The 22211-nt window shown below is 41.6% G+C and overlaps 1 protein-coding gene across 4 annotated transcripts in view; it reads right to left on the bottom strand.

Annotated features, from left to right (window-relative positions):
* LOC109890760 (receptor-type tyrosine-protein phosphatase T-like) overlaps positions 1 to 22211 on the bottom strand; it is a 484190-nt gene that overhangs the window by 143724 nt on the left and 318255 nt on the right. For 2 of the 4 annotated variants that reach the window (XM_031824659.1, XM_031824662.1), the window contains exons 10-11: positions 10647 to 10782; positions 8595 to 8627 (exon numbers count right to left, since the gene is read on the bottom strand). In XM_031824659.1, the coding sequence (XP_031680519.1) occupies positions 8595 to 8627; positions 10647 to 10782 (169 nt within the window). The remainder of the gene's footprint in view (positions 1 to 8594; positions 8628 to 10646; positions 10783 to 22211) is intronic. The other 2 variants (XM_031824663.1, XM_031824661.1) reach the window with 1 other exon arrangement.

Genomic DNA, 22211 nt, shown 5'->3' with positions numbered 1-22211 from the left:
TTTGGGCTAAATTATAGGTGGGCTATGTACAGGTGCAGTAATCTGTGAGCTGCTCTGACAGTTGGTGCTTAAAGCTAGTGAGGGAGATAAGTGTTTCCAGTTTCAGAGATTTTTGTAGTTCGTTCCAGTCATTGGCAGCAGAGAACTGGAAGGAGAGGCGGCCAAAGAAAGAATTGGTTTTGGGGGTGACTAGAGAGATATACCTGCTGGAGCGTGTGCTACAGGTGGGAGATGCTATGGTGACCAGCGAGCTGAGATAAGGGGGGACTTTACCTAGCAGGGTCTTGTAGATGACATGGAGCCAGTGGGTTTGGCGACGAGTATGAAGCGAGGGCCAGCCAACAAGAGCGTACAGGTCACAATGGTGGGTAGTATATGGGGCTTTGGTGATAAAACGGATTGCACTGTGATAGACTGCATCCAATTTGTTGAGTAGGGTATTGGAGGCTATTTTGTAAATGACATCGCCAAAGTCGAGGATTGGTAGGATGGTCAGTTTTACAAGGGTATGTTTGGCAGCATGAGTGAAGGATGCTTTGTTGCGAAAAAGGAAGCCAATTCTAGATTTAACTTTGGATTGGAGATGTTTGATATGGGTCTGGAAGGAGAGTTTACAATCTAACCAGACACCTAAGTATTTGTAGTTGTCCACGTATTCTAAGTCAGAGCCGTCCAGAGTAGTGATGTTGGACAGGTGGGTAGGTGCAGGTAGCGATCGGTTGAAGAGCATGCATTTAGTTTTACTTGTATTTAAGAGCAATTGGAGGCCACGGAAGGAGAGTTGTATGGCATTGAAGCTTGCCTGGAGGGTTGTTAACACAGTGTCCAAAGAAGGGCCGGAAGTATACAGAATGGTGTCGTCTGCGTAGAGGTGGATCAGGGACTCACCAGCAGCAAGAGCGACCTCATTGATGTATACAGAGAAGAGAGTCGGTCCAAGAATTGAACCCTGTGGCACCCCCATTGAGACTGCCAGAGGTCCGGACAGCAGACCCTCCGATTTGACACACTGAATTCTATCAGAGAAGTAGTTGGTGAACCAGGCGAGGCAATCATTTGAGAAACCAAGGCTGTCGAGTCTGCCGATGAGGATATGGTGATTGACAGAGTCGAAAGCCTTGGCCAGATCAATGAATACGGCTGCACAGTAATGTTTCTTATCGATGGCGGTTAAGATATCGTTTAGGACCTTGAGCGTGGCTGAGGTGCACCCATGACCAGCTCTGAAACCAGATTGCATAGCAGAGAAGGTATGGTGAGATTCGAAATGGTCGGTAATCTGTTTGTTGACTTGGCTTTCGAAGACCTTAGAAAGGCACGGTAGGATAGATATAGGTCTGTAGCAGTTTGGGTCAAGAGTGTCCCCCCCTTTGAAGAGGGGGATGACCGCAGCTGCTTTCCAATCTTTGGGAATCTCAGACGACACGAAAGAGAGGTTGAACAGGCTAGTAATAGGGGTGGCAACAATTTCGGCAGATAATTTTAGAAAGAAAGGGTCCAGATTGTCTAGCCCGGCTGATTTGTAGGGGTCCAGATTTTGCAGCTCTTTCAGAACATCAGCTGAATGGATTTGGGAGAAGGAGAAATGGGGAAGGCTTGGGCGAGTTGCTGTTGGGGGTGCAGTGCTGTTGTCCGGGGTAGGAGTAGCCAGGTGGAAAGCATGGCCAGCCGTAGAAAAATGCTTATTGAAATTCTCAATTATGGTGGATTTATCAGTGGTGACAGTGTTTCCTATCTTCAGTGCAGTGGGCAGCTGGGAGGAGGTGTTCTTATTCTCCATGGACTTTACAGTGTCCCAGAACTTTTTTGAGTTAGTGTTGCAGGAAGCAAATTTCTGCTTGAAAAAGCTAGCCTTGGCTTTTCTAACTGCCTGTGTATAATGATTTCTAGCTTCCCTGAACAGCTGCATATCACGGGGGCTGTTCGATGATAATGCAGAACGCCATAGGATGTTTTTGTGTTGGTTAAGGGCAGTCAGGTCTGGGGAGAACCAAGGGCTATATCTGTTCCTGGTTCTAAATTTCTTAAATGGGGCATGTTTATTTAAGATGGTTAGGAAGGCATTTTTAAAAAATATCCAGGCATCCTCTACTGACGGGATGAGATCAATATCCTTCCAGGATACCCCGGCCAGGTCGATTAGAAAGGCCTGCTCGCAGAAGTGTTTCAGGGAGCGTTTTACAGTGATGAGTGGAGGTCGTTTGACCGCTGACCCATTACGGATGCAGGCAATGAGGCAGTGATCGCTGAGATCTTGGTTGAAGACAGCAGAGGTGTATTTAGAGGGGAAGTTGGTTAGGATGATATCTATGAGGGTGCCCGTGTTTAAGGTTTTGGGGAGGTACCTGGTAGGTTCATTGATTATTTGTGTGAGATTGAGGGCATCTAGTTTAGATTGTAGGATGGCTGGGGTGTTAAGCATGTTCCAGTTTAGGTCGCCTAGCAGCACGAACTCTGAAGATAGATGGGGGGCAATCAGTTCACATATGGTGTCCAGAGCACAGCTGGGGGCAGAGGGTGGTCTATAGCAGGCGGCAACGGTGAGAGACTTGTTTTTAGAGAGGTGGATTTTTAAAAGTAGAAGTTCAAATTGTTTGGGTACAGACCTGGATAGTAGGACAGAACTCTGCAGGCTATCTTTGCAGTAGATTGCAACACCGCCCCCTTTGGCAGTTCTATCTTGTCTGAAAATGTTGTAGTTTGGAATTAAAATGTCTGAGTTTTTGGTGGTCTTCCTAAGCCAGGATTCAGACACAGCTAGAACATCCGGGTTGGCAGAGTGTGCTAAAGCAGTGAATAGAACAAACTTAGGGAGGAGGCTTCTAATGTTAACATGCATGAAACCAAGGCTATTACGGTTACAGAAGTCGTCAAAAGAGAGCGCCTGGGGAATAGGAGTGGAGCTAGGCACTGCAGGGCCTGGATTCACCTCTACATCGCCAGAGGAACATAGGAGGAGTAGAATAAGGGTACGGCTAAAAGCTATGAGAATTGGTCGTCTAGAACGTCTGGAACATAGAGTAAAAGGAGGTTTCTGGGGGCGATAAAATAGCATCAAGGTATAATGTACAGACAAATGTATGGTAGGATGTGAATACAGTGGAGGTAAACCTAGGTATTGAGTGATGAAGAGAGAGATATTGTCTCTAGAAACATCGTTGAAACCAGGAGATGTCATTGCATGTGTGGGTGGTGGAACTAATAGGTTGGATAAGGTATAGTGAGCAGGACTAGAGGCTCTACAGTGAAATAAGCCAATAAACACTAACCAGAACAGAAATGGACAAGACATATTGACATTAAGGAGAGGCATGCTTAGTCGAGTGATCAAAAGGGTCCGGTGAGTGGAGAGGTTGGTTGGTGATTTAGACAGCTAGCCAGGGCATCGGTAGCAAGCTAGCATAGGATGGAGGTCTGTTGTTAGCCACCTCCTGCGCTCCGTCAGTAGATTAGTGGGGTTCCGTGTGGTAGAGGGGATCAATCCAAATCACACAACAACAACAAAAATAAAAACAATAGATATAGTTATAGAGGCCCAAGAAGAAAACATAATAATAATAATAATAAAAAATAATAAAAAATAAAATAAAATAAAAAATAAAAAAATTGTCCGATTGTCTATTCAGATAGCAGCCGGTAAGACAGCTAACGGTTAGCAGGCCGCAGATGGGCGTTCAGGTAACGTCGCGACGGAGGAGCCAGCCGAATAACTCCTTCGGGTAGATAACGTCGGCAGTCCAGTTGTGAAGGCCCGGTGGGGCTCCGCGAAGGCAGCAAAACGGGTCCGGATAGGCGACTGCAGCCCAGGTGCGATTGATGGAACTCAGGAGTGATTGACGGAGCCCGCTAGCTCCGGAACAATTGATGTTTGCTCCGGAATCGACGAAGGCCGACAGTCACACGGATAGCAGCTAGCTAGCTGTGAGATCCGGGCATGAATGTCCAGAGAGCAGTCGAAATCCAGGGACATGGAGAGAAAAATTGGTCCGGTATGCTCCGCTCCGAGCCGCGCTGCGCCGTACAGAACTGGCGATAGACTTTCGAGCCAAAGGATAGCCGATGACCACAAACCGTGGTTAGCTGAACACCAACGACTTGCCAGTAAAGGAGCCAACTAGCTTCTGAACTAGCTTCTGGATTAGCTTCTGGCTAGTTTCAGGCCAGCCTCCTGGAGTTTCTGGCTAGCTTCTTGGAGGATTACAGATCTGAGGTAAATAATACTTTTTTATAAATATACATTGGTGAGGCGGGTTGCAGGAGAGTGTTTTGAAGATGAGTTGATGGAAAATAAAAATAAAATGTATGTGAAAAAGTTGTAAATATATATATATACAGGACACGACAAGACGAGGACAAAAGACGTCTGAACTGCTATGCCACCTCGGAGTAAATTTTGACAATTGCATGATTGCCCCTATTACTATGAAGAAACAAGGATTAAGACATGTAGATATCCAAGATGTCTTAATGGAATCAACATTATAGACCTACAGTGTGCTGCAGACAGATATAATATTGGATTACATTTCTCTTCAAACCTGTCCTCTGTTTGATAGTCCTGGACACCCTTTCCTGCAGTCAAAGTGCCTGGTGGCTTCATAGGTGGAATGTTATTCATATTTTTCATCCTTTCAGAATTAATAAAAAATAAATTAAAACATCCGACTATCCGGTGTTGCTATGTCAAACGGTTACGTTATATTTCAGTCTTCCGGGATGTATATAAAGTGTAATATTGGGACGCAAACTAAACATTTAATACATTTCAACTCTATATCTGACATGGTACAGGTGTCTTTTTAAAACTCATAACCATGTGTGTGAGGTGTATACTTTTCTTTCAAAGTAGATTTAAGACTACCAAGAAACATGATGTAGCCCACTGCTGTAAATGGTTCACTGAAATGGTTCACTGATGTTTTCACTATGAGCTCATGTGAGGCGGGATTAAGATCTCATACAATATGAGAAGTAGTGGTGGAATTAGATTACAGATATCTCCAACATTTTAATCCACTACACGGGACACATGATATGTCTGGTATGCAGATCCTGTATGTCTGGTATGCAGATCCTGTATATCTGGACCAGAGAACTTAGGGTTTTTCCTCCTTTTTCCTAAAAACAATCTTAACATGTGAGTGTCTATCTAATCTAAAAACCTGAGCCAAATGGTGTGAAGGCAGACTCAACCATTACAGGCCTAAACCACCCCAGATGCAAATTGATTAACTGTAAGAGGAAACAACACTTATATCTAGAAAGAGTGAGAAGATAACACCTTTTAAGTTTGATTCTTCCCAAACTCTTGTTTTAAATTAAAAATACAGATAGCAGCTGTCTGAATTGGATGTGATGGTAGTAAAAAGGCAATTTAATGAGAAGGCTTCTTTATAGAGCGAGATAGAGCTGTGTCAATCTTCTACTTTGGGAACAGTCGATACCGCCAGGCACATATGTAGCCATGATCTACCCCTTCTGCTATCTTATTTCAATGGCCTTTTAAAAGAGCTGCTGACATTGTTCTTATGATATTAATAAAGAGAAGTGAGAGCTAGAGCTGTGGCAGTCAAAGGTAGCAATAAATATTTTTTATGTAAAACTGCACAATGCTTCTCAATGCACCACTGCATGAGAGCTGCATAAATATTTTGGGCTCCAAATACCTGATTATAAATTTGTTATGAAATGCATTCTGCGTATATGTGGAGGAATACAATATCTACAATGACATTGATTTAACCCTTACCCACCTATAGCGAGCGACGGTATACAGTACACTGGGTATACTAAACATTAGGAACACCTTCCTAATATTGAGCTGCACCCCCCCTTTTCCCTCAGAACAGCCATAATCCATTGGGGCATTGACTGAATAACATGTTGACTCCAATGCTTTTTTGTGTCAAGTTTGCTGGATGTCCTTTGGGTGGTGCACCATTCTTGATACACATGAGAAACTGTTGTGTGAAAAACTCAGCAGCGTTGCAGTTCTTGACACTAACCGGTGTGCCTTGCACCTACTACCATACCCGGTTCAAAGGCACTTAATAATTTTGTCTCGCCCATTCACCCTCTGGCACACATACATAATGTGTCTCAATTGTCTTCCCCCCCTTCACCTATACTGATTGAAGTGGATTTAACAAGTGGCATCAATAAGGGATTATATCTTTCACCTGGATTCACCTGGTCAGTCTGTCATGGAAAGAGTAAATGTTCTTAATGTTTTGTATTCTCGGTGTACGTTCACGCAAAAAACTCTGCTTTAAAGGTTACCGTGAACAAATTACTGTATCTGGCAATTGACATAATTGGTAATCCATTATGAACGGTGGTTGCTGTCAAATAGGAGTATCAACTTTAAAGGTTGTACTATGTAAACATGACACTCAAATACCATTGCTGTATAAACACACGCACACAAGCAAACATGCACACACTTACACACACTACGCATCCATATCAATTGTGAACATGTTTCATTATACCACACACGCATACGTTATACGTACACATGCAAATACATTCATGTGAATTAAAGGCATGCACAGACACATTCAGATGGATGAGCAAAATCCAATGACAAAAACATAAACCAGATTAACAATCTTTCACTGAACACAGAATATATCTCAGTAAAAGACTACACTCTTATATTCAATATGGTGTTGTACCAAATACCTCTCTCTGTACCTCCTGTAGATTTACAGCACGCTGCATGATCTTATTTAATGGCATTCATCTACACTGATACTTTGTATAGATAAGATATTAGATCAACCATTGGGTGACTGCATCAATGATGACTATATCTTGCCATACCTAATGGCTATGATGCATTGGTAGTCTAACATTAGGGATTTCAATGATCTCTGTCAGCTATGTCCACTGTGATCCATTATCCTCCCCCATCACCCCACCATCCGTTTGTGCAAACACCCCAGCTCTCACATCGGTGTGTGGGAATGTCATTCTCTCTGCATGGCTATCCCAGCACACAGACTGGGGAGCAATGGTCAGGAACACATTACACGCACGTACACACACAAATGCGCTCACACACACACAAATGCATGCACATACACACACACACACACACACGGAGATAAGGCTGCCGAGACCCCCTGGAAGACAACAGCTGCTTGGCCTGAAGGCAGACAGTGTGTGTGTCATACATGTTTGTGTGTGTGTGTGTGTGTGTGTCCATGTCCCCACTGACAACCAATAGCTGACACCACAGCCATGTGTGGACCATCATCAGATGTTTACCCTTCTGCCAGTCCATTATTTATAAAAAGGTCCACATGTCACAACTCAGGAAGGGGCTCAACCTTGCATCAGTAGACAAGGGCGAGATTCGCTGCTGCTACAAGAACACTGCATGAATGGGCAATGAGTGGCTAATGGACTGGGACTTGCTGCGACTGAATGGACACTTAACTCACTCAGCCCATGACTGGATGGACTTGCGGGGAGTTCAACATGTTAACAGCCTTTGCTGCACCCGGGCACCAATAAATTACTAATTGTCTTTGGTTACCCGTCTTAATGTCTTCATGCTCTGAAAGGTACATTGTCTGAACTGAAGTGGTATTAAAGATAATTCGAAATCGGAACAAATGATTAATAGTAAAGCGATGGGATCTACTAAAGGAAACGTGGCTGCTGAAGCTTGTTTTGGAAATGAGTTGGCATGGGGCTATTTTAAGATACATTTTGTTTATTGAGAGTTATTACAGTAAGGAGCATTTTCGTACTTCTGTGATTTGGCAGGTGTTGCAAATGCTGTATATCATTTACTTTTTTGACATGATTCAATTGATAGCTTTAGATTATTAGAGGATAGACTCACTGTAACATACAGCTTCTAGTTGAACCACAAAGACACACACCATAGTTATGTGAATAGCATGTGTGTTTGTGTATAGCTTACAGTTGAACACAACCCAACACAACCCAATCAGCAAAGAAACGTGCTGTGATGGTGAATGCTTAATGAATCTGAATTGGTGCACCACTCAAAAGAGGTAGTGGCATTTTTTGTGGAAAATAATGACTCATTTGACATGGAACTGAGTTCTAAGCCCTCCACTTGGGTAAAGTAGCAAAGAGTAGCTGTAAGAGCGGTTCATTGTTGCGCCAGGGGGATTTATGTAAATCAAACAATAAAAACCTTATTGAAAGGTGTACTTACAATGCAAGGCAATTCACTCTGATAATTAACATTTAATATGATAATGCAATCTCTAAGTTCATCCTATGGCTGGTCAATTTGATCCTTTTATGGAATATCTCATTGCAGATAATGTATCTAATACTCAACTGACAATGCATGAGGCAAGATACAAATAAATCAACGAATACGACTGACATTACGTGGTATTTTGTACAATCACAGTAACGCAGACAAAATATAGAAATCCCAAATGGTGCAACCGACAGTGACTGTTAGAGTATCCAAAAGTAATGGCCTCGTGAATTTTCGTGCATGTGTCGGAAATGAATTACATATCTGATCACAGATGGGTAAAAAACAAAACAATGGTGAGGCACGATCTTAAAATGCGTAGCTGAAAATAAACATACAATACCCCACACTCAGAGTTCTCCATGTGTGTATCTCTCTAGCAGGCGCAGGCCAAAAGAGGAAGAGGAAGAAGATAAGAGACATGGGCGTGAGACTAGTGTTAGAAAAAAGGGCAGACAACAGTGATGGATGTGAACATGTAGACTACTGGCACAGATTATATTAAGAGATTTTGTCATACGAACATTCAGTGGGGTCCGAAATTATTGACACCCTTGATAAAGATGAGCAAAAAATTACTGAAATCCTTGATATCCTTAGTCTTCACTTATGGATTCCCTCTTCAATTCAAACCACAGTCCGGTGACTGAGATGATTGTTGCAAAATGTTTGTTTTGTGGATAATTAACCATTTCTTTGTCGATTTTGATATGTGCTTGGGGTCATTGTCTTGTTGAACGATCCACTTGCAGCCAAGTTTTAGCATCCTGGCAGAGGCAGACAGGTTTTTGACAAAAATGTCCTGGGTCAACATATGCACCTGTCCAAATGGAGATTAGGATTGTGCCCTAGCAGGGGTTGGTCTGGCTCTCATATGTGAGCATACACCATCACACCACTGCAATGTGCTGGTTTGATGGTGTATTTTATGATCCATTATTCTAATAAACCTCTTATAATCCTAAATGCCTGATGTTCCTCAAGAAAAAAAGATTGGGAGCAAAAAAAAATGCAATAAACACCAAGAGAAAAAGCTTTCAGTTTCCATAATTCTCTGAAATACTGTTGAGAAGCACTGTGGAGTTCTCCAGCTCCAATCTTGTTACAGAAACAGTAGTCTTAGTCTGATAACAATTAAAATAGACAGTGACTCCCCCACTACCTTGCTAGTGGTATTCTTAGCTCAGATACAAAATGCTACAATTTTGTGAGTTTACCATGAATTATTTAAGGGTTTTTATCTGGGACTTTTTGAAAAGCACATTTGACAGTGCTGTAAGAGTCCTAAGGGCTTAAGCTACAGGGCAGGAAAACATAAAATCACCATTAAGTATTTGCCTGTACATTCAATTCATTCGTATGTTATTAGTACAAAAAAACGAAGTCCATTTGGAAATCTCTAAAACATGTGTAACACAACTTTGAAAGATTAAATGGACAGTGTACTCGCTTCCAACAGGTTTTCTTCACAAATAATTGATAGTGGCTAAAAGCCATGTAAAACACTGCAATTTAAAAACATTGCCCCCGAACTATCTAGGTTGCAAGAATGAAATATAGATGATCCAGCATGCCAGGCGTCTTAGGATATCGAAGTCTAGGCACTTCTTCTCCCTCTCCACAATCTATATCCTCCACGGGTGGCTTGGCTGCCTATCGGTCTTAACTATTTATGGGAGTATTGGTTTCCAGTTGTCCATTTAGCATAGTTAGCCCAAGGCCCTGTAACACCCACGGTTTTGTCTCCAGATTGGTTGCCAATTCATATATGCCTTGTTTATAAATGTTAACAAATATTAAAATAGTATGTATTTATGTTTACATGTATTAATTGTTGATCAATTATTTATTCATTTTTATTCATGAAATTATCATAATTTATTTTCAAGAACAGTGGTGATTGTGACATGCAATTTTGTATCAACAGCATAGCCTCATGACACATTAATGGTCATGAAGTACAGTAGTAAGATATTTCAAAGTTTAATTCCTCTCTGTATATGTGGAGTAATTAGGCGACACATTTTGAAATTATAGATTTTTTCAAAACTGTGGGTCCTAACATAGCAAAATGGCATGGGCAGTATGTGATTAGGGTAGTTTAGGAAAGCAAGAGACAGAGGAAGGAGACAGAGATGCGATGGAAGTAAGCCAGTGTGCATGTTAACAAGACATAGAAAGCTGTGTGTGTCCGTAGCCCCCCTAAAAACATACCTTCCTCCTTCTGAGTTAGTCCCAATGGTACTTCAGCTCATCAGAGGCCTTAGAAGTATTCTAGTCATATTGCGGATGGGACATTGGGTCACACTATGGTGTGAGGCCACTAGTACTATAGTAGCTGACATATTTCCACTTGCATCGGGGACACACTAGGAGTTTCTCGACCACTCTTTACCTGCGTTTAAAGGTGAGAACCACTCCTAGTAGGATGATGACGAACATGAGGATGCCTGCGATGACACCAGCCATCTTGACGTTGCTGTCCACCTGCTTTTCGGGCTCCACAGCGTCCGAGTCCTGGGTGGACGCGCCTACAAACAGGCACAGACACATCACAGAGAGGAGGAGGGAGTTTACCCTGGGGCAACCATCCTCCATACACACACAAACAAATACACAAAACGCACTCACACACACATATGCAATAATACACACACACATATGCAAGTATACACACATCTGCACACACACATTTGCACACATGTTGTAGACAGTGCACACACACACACGCGCACACTCTAACCACACACTTACACACATACACCCTCACATACACGTATATGTGCACACAAACCTATTCACACAAAAACACTTATGCGAGTACACGCTTACACGCTCATACATACAGACGGACAAATAGATGCAAACACATAGAAACAAACATCCACAGTAAAGAGAGAACCTTTCTTTTGTTTAAATACAAGATCACAAAGTCATGCAAAGAAATGGCAGGGTCATTAATACTAATGCAAGGGAACATTAATTTTGGTGAAAAGTGAAAAGATGATTAGGTATAGTGTTGCTGTTACGGGTATTGGCGGAAATGTTAGCTATATCCTGATCGATAAACTCCAAATGATTACAAGATAAAGTTCAATAAAGATTTAGTGAACTTGTGAAAGGGTGCTTCTCACACAGGACAGATGAATGGTGGAAATCAACGTGCAAATAAACGTCTGGAAATACACAAGTTAGAGTAAGGTCATTTTCTCTTGCATCAAAGTATTTGTGGTTGAGTTAATACGTATGAGTTGTTATTTTCAACAGGCTTTTCATCTTACAGAGCAGTTGCACCACACTAAAACACAGAGGACATACAGTGCACTAATGTTGAACAACCAATGATTTGAGAAAGACATGCGGGAAAATGGTAGCATGGGTTGTTGAAGTAGCTTGGAAATACAGTGAACAACAGTGAGGGAGAGAATGGATAGGTTGAGCGAGTTTATAGTACTGCTAGCTATTCCCAGCTTCTTCCATAGCTTACAAAAGTAACCAGAACTCAAAATGCTTCCTTTGAACAATACAAAGACTACCGGAAGTACACGATAGTATTGCTCTCTGTTTGGAGACATTGGGTACCACAACATGCTGCTTCTACTGTATGTTCAACCTCTATAGATGTTACTTTTGCTCCAGGAAGTCTTTTCAGGAGGTGCATTGAGGTCATTTTAAACAAACAAACACCATAAATGAATGTTAAAGTAGACCTAATTAATATACAGTTCTAGTCAAAAGTTTGGACACACCTACTCATTCAAGGGATTTTCTTTATTTTGACTATTTTCCACATTGTAGAATAATATTGAAGACATCAAAACTATGAAATAACACATGGAAACATGTAGTAACCAAAAAAGTGTTAAACAATTCTAAATATATTTTAGATTCTTCAAAGTAGCCAACCTTTGCCTTGATAACAGCTTTGCACACTCTTGGCATTACACTCTTACCAACAACGACGAGACGGCCTACAGGGAGGATGTGAGAGCCCTCGGAGTGTGATGTCAGGAAAATAACCTCTCACTCAAGATCAACAAAACAAAGGAGATGATCGTGGACTTCAGGAAACAGCAGAGGGAGCACCCCCCTATTCACATCGACGGGACAGTAGTGGAGAAGGTGGAAAGTTTTAAGTTCCTCGACGTACACATCACGGACAAACTGAAATGGTCCACCCACACAGACAGCGTGGTGAAGAAGGTGCAGCAGCGCCTCTTCAACCTCAGGAGGCTGAAGAAATTTCACAAACTTTTACAGATGCACAATCGAGAGCATCCTGTCGGGCTGTATCACCGCCTGGTATGGCAACTGTTCCGCCCACAACCGGAAGGCTCTCCAGACGGTAGTGAGGTCTGCACAACGCATCACCGGGGGGCAAATTACCTGCCCTCCAGGACACCAACACCACCCGATGTCACAGGAAGGCCATAAAGATCATCAAGGACAACAACCACCCGAGCCACTGCCTGTTCACCCTGCTATCATCCAGAAGGTGAGGTCAGTACAGGTTCATCAAAGCTGGGACCAAGAGACTGAAAAACAGCTTCTATCTCAAGACCATTAGACTGTTAAACAGCCATAACTAACATTGAGTGGCTGCGGCCAACATACTGACTCAAATCTCTAGCCACTTTAATAATATAAAATTGGATGTAATAAATGTATCACTAGACACTTTAAACAATGCCACTTTATATAATGTTTACATACCCTACATTACTCATCTCATATGTACAGTGGGGAGAACAAGTATTTGATACACTGCCGATTTTGCAAGTTTTTCTACTTACAAAGCATGTAGAGGTCTGTAATTTTTTTCATCATAGGTACACTTCAAATGTGAGAGACGGAATCTAAAACAAAAATCCAGAAAATCACATTGTATGATTTTTAGGTAATTAATTAGCATTTTATTGCATGACATAAGAATTTGATACATCAGAAAAGCAGAACTTAATATTTGGTACAGAAACCTTTGTTTGCAATTACAGAGATCATACGTTTCCTGTAGTTCTTGACCAGGTTTGCACACACTGCAGCAGGGATTTTGGCCCACTCCTCCATACAGACCTTCTCCAGATCCTTCAGCTTTCGGGGCTGTTGCTGGGCAATATGGACTTTCAGCTCCCTCCAAAGATTTTCTATTGGGTTCAGGTCTGGAGACTGGCTAGGCCACTCCAGGACCTTGAGATGCTTCTTACGGAGCCACTCCTTAGTTGCCCTGGCTGTGTGTTTCGGGTCGTTGTCATGCTGGAAGACCCAGCCACGACCCATCTTCAATGCTCTTACTGAGGGAAGGATGTTGGCCAAGATCTCGCGATACATGGCCCAATCCATCCTCCCCTCAATACGGTGCAGTCGTCCTGTCCCCTTTGCAGAAAAGCATCCCCAAAGAATGATGTTTCCACCTCCATGGTTTACGGTTTGGATGGTGTTCTTGGGGTTGTACTCATCCTTCTTCTTCCTCCAAACACGGCGCGTGGAGTTTAGACCAAAAAGCTCTATTTTTGTCTCATCAGACCACATGACCTTCTCCCATTCCTCCTCTGGATCATCCAGATGGTCATTGGCAAACGTCAGATGGGCCTGGACATGCGCTTGCTTGAGCAGGGGGACCTTGCGTGCGCTGCAGGATTTTAATCCATGACGGCGTAGTGTGTTACTAATGGTTTTCTTTGAGACTGTGGTCCCAGCTCTCTTCAGGTCATTGACCAGGTCCTGCCGTGTAGTTCTGGGCTGATCCCTCACCTTCCTCATGATCATTGATGCCCCACGAGGTGAGATCTTGCATGGAGCCTCAGACCGAGCGTGATTAACCGTCATCTTGAACTTCTTCCATTTTCTAATAATTGCGCCAACAGTTGTTGCGTTCTCACCAAGCTGCTTGCCTACTGTCCTGTAGCTCATCCCAGCCTTGTACAGGTTTCCAATTTTATGCCTGATGTCCTTACACAGCTCTCTGGTCTTGGCCAGTGTGAAGACGTTGGAGTCTGTTTGATTGAGTGTGTGGACAGGTGTCTTTTATACAGGTAATGAGTGGAGAATAGGAGGGCTTCTTAAAGAAAAACTAACAGGTCTGTGAGAGCCGGAATTCTTACTGGTTGGTAGGTGATCAAATATTTATGTCATGCAATAAAATGCAAATTAATTACTTAAAATTCATACAATGTGATTTTCTGGATTTTGCTTTAGATTCCGTCTCTCACAGTTGAAGTGTACCTATGATAAAAATTACAGACCTCTACATGCTTTGTAAGTAGGAAAACCTGCAAAATCGGCAGTGTATCAAATACTTGTTCTCCTCACTGTATATATATATTTTTTAAATACATTGTTGGTTTGGGGCTCGTAGGTAAGCATTTCACTGTAAGGTCTGTAACCTGTTGTATTTGGCGCATGTGACTAATACAAATTTATTTTATTTGAAAGGCTTTTGTACACATGCCAAAATGAATTTGCAACCTTGATAAACAAATAAACAATTAAAGCACAGTAGTAGACTCATTCTAATGTGTGGGTGTCATATTTCTAGCCTCTATTTTACATATCCCTTTTTACAAAATATCCTTTGAACCAACAGATTAAGAATATAACCCTGGCATGTCTTGGACTTCAATTTACTGAACTATTGATTGAAAAAAATGTCCTTTTGACACATAAGTTTTAAACAGTTTGAGGTATATCTTTGCATATTTCTTTATTTCTACACACAGGTATACTGAACATTGTACTATCCAAAGATCAATGACTTACAGTAGCTCACATAAACCCTTAACTTTGCAGGATCTGGTGTTAGGAATTTAGGTTGTTCAGGTGTGGAAATGCTGGATTCAAAGGATAAAGCCAACCACGACTGTATTTTGAATGTTTATTAAAGACATTGTGCACACAAAGGGGTAGACAGCAACGTTCTCCACAGAGTCCGTAACACTCACCAAAGACTCTACAAAATTGCTTCCAACACTCTACTCAGCAAACTGGATGCAGTTTATCACAGTGCCATCCGTTTTGTCACTAAAGCACCTTATACCACCCACCACTGCGACTTGTATGCTCTAGTCGGCTGGCCCTCGCTACATATTCGTCGCCAGACCCACTGGCTCCAGGTCATCTACAAGTCCATGCTAGGTAAAGCTCCGCCTTATCTCAGTTAACTGGTCACGATGGCAAAACCCATCCGTAGCACGCGCTCCAGCAGGTGTATCTCACTGATCATCCCTAAAGCCAACACCTCATTTGGCCGCCTTTCGTTCCAGTTCTCTGCTGCCTGTGACTGGAACGAATTGCAAAAATCGCTGAAGTTGGAGACTTTTATCTCCCTCACCAACTTCAAACATCTGCTATCTGAGCAGTTAACCGATCGCTGCAGCTGTACATAGTCTATCGGTAAATAGCCCACCCATTTTTACCTACCTCATCCCCATACTATTTTAATTTATTTACTTTTCTGCTCTTTTGCACACCAATATCTCTACCTGTACATGACCATCTGATCATTTATCACTCCAGTGTTATTAATCTGCAAAATTGTAATTATTCGCCTCATGCCTTTTGCACACAATGTATATAGACTCCCCTTTTTTTTCTCTACTGTGTTATTGACTTGTTAATTGTTTACTCCATGTGTAACTCTGTGTTGTCTGTTCACACAGCTATGCTTTATCTTGGCCAGGTCGCAGTTGCAAATGAGAACTTGTTCTCAACTAGCCTACCTGGTTAAATAAAGGTAAAAAAAAAAAAAAAAAAAAAAAAAAAAACTCAAGGTCTGAGGCCTCATTATATCGCCCAAACTCAGATCAGGCGTCACAGAGGTTGAGCATCCTTTTCTGACCGTTCTCTCAGTGCCAGGCCATAACATTACTCAAAGCTATAAACCATCTGCGTGGACTCTCTAAGCCCTACTGTAGCATTACCTTTCCGGACAAATATATTTACAGCCGGTGAACCTTAACCTCAGCAGAGTTACTTAAAGTGGCTAAGTTGTACATAAGGGGTACACTTACTAACATACGTTTTAAATGACTTTGAATGTAAACTACATAGACTTAACCTAAAAATGGGAAAAGGGAAAAACACACAATTCAGTTTACCGTATACAATAAAGACACTATATTTGTGTGTATCGAAGAGCTTAATGGCATATGGTATGCATCCTTCCTCAAGTGATTCTGTTAAAATGGCTATGTGTCTCTGTCATTTTACTCTGCAACCTGATTCGCCGTCAACCTGCCAAAAGCTGATTGGGTTCCTAAGGTCATAATGTAACAATAGTCCCCCCATCTGGCTGTTCCTGCCCAGTTTCTGATTTGATACCACCAGAGCTGTCCAACAATCAGACATACTTACTTAACAGGGCTCTGACCGACAAATCATCTCCCCTATACTCATGGGAATATTATGTCATAGACATAGGTTGTATTTTTTCACATGAACAATATAAACAATATACTGTATATCTAGGCCCATTATGCCTGCAGTTCCCAAGGACAAAACAAGAGATGCAGTGAAAATTATCACAACCTACAACGAAGCCCTTTAAATACCCATCTTGAGTTGTATTTTATGAGGATATCTGTTGTTCTAAAGAATATTGCAACACTGACTTCTTAATTGCAGGGTTCCCGTAAGACTTGAGTGATTTGGTACCTAATACAGAAACCCTTGATCCATCATCATCAAAATTGTAATCTTTCCCTGATTAAATTCTCCCTGTGAATTCCTGCACACCCACAGACATGGATGTTTGGCTAAAAAGAAATATGTAAAGCTTTTTACTTTGGGCTGAGGTAAAAATTAGGTATCAAATAGGAATTATGACTAAAACCCATTATATTAAAACTTAAGCTTATCCATAGAGGGATAGATTGATTCCACAGCCTGCCACATTAATTGCTCACATTTCGTGAGATCCCCTGTAATGCATCAAAATGGAAAGAGCATGTCAAACTTTATTAACAGCGCATCTGTGGGCTGATGGATTACGTAAGGGTGGCAGAGATGAGTGACACTGGTGGCAGCGGTGGGATTTCAGAGGAAACAGCGCTGCACGGGGGGCTATTGTCTGGCAGAACATGCGGCAGCCCTGTGAGATTAGAGCAGCAATGCTGAGTGCCTCTAACGGAATTACAATCTGAGCACTGCAGCGTTGTCAGATGGACTCAGATTAATGTGATTAATCGGCACTGTAAACAATGCACAATGCTATTGGTACCAAGACTAGGCGTCGGGAAACAAAATGTCAACACTAATGATTAGGTCAGAAGGACACGCAGTAATTTAAAGGCTTTAAAAGCCATTATCTAATTTATTTATTTTCCAGTTTGGATAAAAACAACATGCCCTACATGTATCTGCTTTGTTTACAATGTATACCACAAGTTATGATCAATGTTCCATCCAGAACTGAGAACTTGTCCTCAACAAAGAGCATTTCAACTATGAAACAGGCTTCTTTAGGCATAAAAACAGGACCATATGAGTTGTCCTTGCCACGCATGTGTTGACAGAAACATGATATCTACTTGCTTTTTTGATTAAAACAATCTTTCACTTGCTACAGACCATACTAGACATAGGCCTGGTCTAATAGTGCGAAATAGACCAGATTGTCACGTTCTGACCTTTATTTCCTGTGTTTTGTATTTAGTTAGTATGGTCAGGGCGTGAGTTGGGTGGGCAGTCTATGTTTGTTTTTCTATGATTTGGGTATTTCTATGTTTCGGCCTAGTATGGTTCTCAATCAGAGGCAGGTGTCATTAGTTGTCTCTGATTGAGAATCATACTTAGGTAGCCTGGGTGTCACTGTGTGTTTGTGGGTGATTGTTCCTGTCTCTGTGTTTGCACCAGATAGGACTGTTTTGAGTTTTCACATTTCTTGTTTTTGTTAGTTTGTTCATGTGAAGTGATTTATTAAAACATGAATCAAAACAACCACGCTGCGCTTTGGTCCGCCTCTCGTTCAGATGAAGAAAACCATTACACAGATTATATCATTTTTTTGCGAATTATGGAATTGTCAGGCCAAAACCTAACCCATTACACCAAGAGGCTTGAGCCATTAAAATTCATAGTCAATCGATCAATAATATAATAATACTTTTACCAAAAATATATATTTTTAATTTACAATCAATGACACTATGAGAACAGAAAAGTTCAGAACTTTTGTGAAACATTGCAGCAAAGTTGAAAAATATATGGCAAATAGAAATCCAATATGGAAGATGTTAAGAGAGAGATGGGATAGGTTGAGGGTAGAGGAAGGACAGGAGTAAAAACAAACAAAATATAACTATTGTAAAATAGGTTGTGTCTGTAAAATGCATATAGTATGTACTGTATAAGCTGGAAGTAGAAGCCTAACTATTGTTGTTCATTAGTTTACTCCAATTAGGGGAGGGGTGGTAAGGTTAGTGGAAAATAATAAAGGAACATGTATATTTTTAAGAAATGTATATATACAGTTGTAGTCAGAAGTTTACATACACTCACATGCTGACCAGACCGGACACTTCGCGTGTGCTAGTGTCGCAAAATAAATTTAGAAATCCATGTTATTCAATTATTGCACCCACACTGCTCGCGCGCGCCAATGAGCGTCTGTGACGCCAAGGGCTAAAATAGAACTCATTCCTATTTCTGACGCAGATCGTGCTGAAAGTCCTGCCTCTCCCATCTCCTCATTGGTTTATAGAAGCAGGTACCCACGTGCCATCTCCTCATTGGTTATACCCAAGTGGGTGACTGAAAGACAAACTGTTTTGCTGGTAGTTGTGGTAATACAATGAAAGTTTAGATGCGATCATCATATAAGTTAAACGATGAAAAAGCCTGGAAGGAGGAGATGACTAGAAATGATTTGGTTGGCCATTTAATGTGTGGATTAATTGTCGGAGTAGAGGTCCTTGTGCATTTCAAAATAACAACTCAATGTTAATATCCCAGGACAAATTAGCTAGCAACAACCTAGCTAAATCAGACAAATTAACATTAGCTAGCAAGTGCAAGCTAACTAGCTAAATTGCCATACATGTTTAATGATTTTCGACCTGTCCCCAAATTAATGTCATTGGTTCAGAGTTTGGTGTGGGCAAAATAAATGTATGCACGATAGCGCACGATGGCGCATGCACGCAGACGGTTTGGGTTCCGTGTTAGGTTGTAGTCATTAAAACTCGTTATTCAACCAGTCCACAAATTTCTTGTTAACAAACTATAGTTTTGACATGTGGGTTAGGACATCAACTTTGTGCATGGCACAAGTAATTTTCCAACAATTGTTTACAGACAGATTATTTTACTTATAATTCACTGTATTACCATTCCAGTGTGTCAGATACTTACACACACCAATTTGACTGTGCCTTTAAACAGATTGGAAAGTTACAGAAAATGATGTCATGGATTTAGACGCTTCTGACATCATTTGTGTCAATTGGAGGTGTACCTATGGATGTATTTCAAGGCCTACCTTCAAACTTAGTGTCTCTTTGCTAGACATCATGGAAAAAAAATCCAAAGAAATCAGCCAAGACCTCAGAAAAAAAATTGTGGACCTCCACAAGTCTGGTTCTTCCTTGGGAGCAATTTCCAAATGCCTGAAGGTACCACGCTCATCTGTACAAACAATAGTATGCAAGTAAAAACCATGGGACAACGCAGCCGTTATACCGCTCAGGAAGGAGATGTGTTCTGTCTCCTAGAGATGAACGTACTTTGGTGCGAAAAGTGTAAATCAATCCCAGAACAACAGCAAACGACCTTGTGAAGATGCTGGAGGAAACAGGTACAAAAGCATTTATATCCACAGTAAAAACGAGTCTTACAGTGCCTTGCGAAAGTATTCGGCCCGCTTGAACTTTGCAACCTTTTGCCACATTTCAGGCTTCAAACATAAAGATATAAAACTGTATTTTTTGGGGAAGAATCAACAACAAGTGGGACACAATCATGAAGTGGAACAACATTTATTGGATATTTCAAACTTTTTTAACAAATCAAAAACTGAAAAATTGGGCGTGCAAAATTATTCACCCCCCTTAAGTTAATACTTTGTAGCGCCACCTTTTGCTGCGATTACAGCTGTAAGTCGCTTGGGGTATGTCTCTATCAGTTTTGGACATCGAGAGACTGAAATTTTTTCCCATTCCTCCTTGCAAAACAGCTCGAGCTCAGTGAGGTTGGATGGAGAGCATTTGTGAACAGCAGTTTTCAGTTCTTTCCACAGATTCTCGATTGGATTCAGGTCTGGACTTTGACTTGGCCATTCTAACACCTGGATATGTTTATTTTTGAACCAATCCATTGTAGATTTTGCTTTATGTTTTGGATCATTGTCTTGTTGGAAGACAAATCTCCGTCCCAGTCTCAGGTCTTTTGCAGACTCCATCAGGTTTTCTTCCAGAATGGTCCTGTATTTGGCTCCATCCATCTTCCCATCAATTTTAACCATCTTCCCTGTCCATGCTGAAGAAAAGCAGGCCCAAACCATGATGCTGCCACCACCATGTTTGACAGTGGGGATGGTGTGTTCAGGGTGATGAGCTGTGTTGCTTTTACGCCAAACATAACATTTGCATTGTTGCCAAAAAGTTCAATTTTGGTTTCATCTGACCAGATAACCTTCTTCCACATGTTTGGTGTGTCTCCCAGGTGGCTTGTGGCAAACTTTAAACGACACTTTTTATGGATATCTTTAAGAAATGGCTTTCTTCTTGCCACTCTTCCATAAAGGCCAGATTTGTGCAATACACGACTGATTGTTGTCCTATGGACAGAGTCTCCCACCTCAGCTGTAGATCTCTGCAGTTCATCCAGAGTGATCATGGACCTCTTGGCTGCATCTCTGATCAGTCTTCTCCTTGTATGAGCTTAAAGTTTAGAGGGACGGCCAGGTCTTGGTAGATTTGCAGTGGTCTGATACTCCTTCAATTTCAATATTATCGCTTGCACAGTGCTCCTTGTGATGTTTAAAGCTTGGGAAATATTTTTGTATCCAAATCCGGCTTTAAACTTCTTCACAACAGTATCTTGGACCTGCCTGGTGTGTTCCTTGTTCTTCATGATGCTCTCTGCGCTTTTAACGGACCTCTGAGACTATCACAGTGCAGGTGCATTTATACGGAGACTTGATTACACACAGGTGGATTGTATTTATCATCATTAGTCATTTAGGTCAACATTGGATCATTCAGAGATCCTCACTGAACTTCTGGAGAGAGTTTGCTGCACTGAAAGTAAAGGGGCTGAATAATTTTGCACGCCCAATTTTTCAGTTTTTGATTTGTTAAAAAAGTTTGAAATATCCAATAAATGTCGTGCCACTTCATGATTGTGTCCCACTTGTTGTTGATTCTTCACAAAAAAATACAGTGTTATATCTTTATGTTTGAAGCCTGAAATGTGGCAAAAGGTCGCAAAGTTCAAGGGGGCCGAATACTTTCGCAAGGCACTGTATATCGACATAACCTGAAAGGCTGCTCAACAAGGAAGAAAATGGAACTGTTTGGCCATTATGACCATCATTTGGAGGGAAAAGGGGGGGCATGCAGGTGGAAGAACACCATCCCCAACCGTGAAGCACAGGGGGTGGCAGCATCATGTTGTGGGAGTGCTTTGCTGCATGAGGGTTTGGTGCACTTCACAAAATAGATGGCATCACGAGGCAGGAAAATAAAGTGGATATATTGAAGCAACATCTCAAGGCATCAGTTAAAGCTCAGTCGCAAATGAGTCTTCCAAATGGACAATGACCCCAAGCATACTTCCAAAGTTGTGGCAAAATGGCTTAAGAAGAACAAAGTCAAGGTATTGTAGTGGCCATCACAAAGCCCTGACCTCAATCCCATAGAAAATGTGTGGGCAGAACTGAAAAAGTGTGTACGAGCTAGGAGGCCTACAAACCTGACTCAGTTACACCACCTCTGTCAGGAGTAATGGGCCAAAATTCACCCAACAT

This window comes from Oncorhynchus kisutch, linkage group LG5, assembly GCF_002021735.2.
Source record: "Oncorhynchus kisutch isolate 150728-3 linkage group LG5, Okis_V2, whole genome shotgun sequence".
NCBI classification, from domain to species: domain Eukaryota; kingdom Metazoa; phylum Chordata; class Actinopteri; order Salmoniformes; family Salmonidae; genus Oncorhynchus; species Oncorhynchus kisutch.
This window is presented reverse-complemented; position numbering and strand designations above follow the sequence as displayed.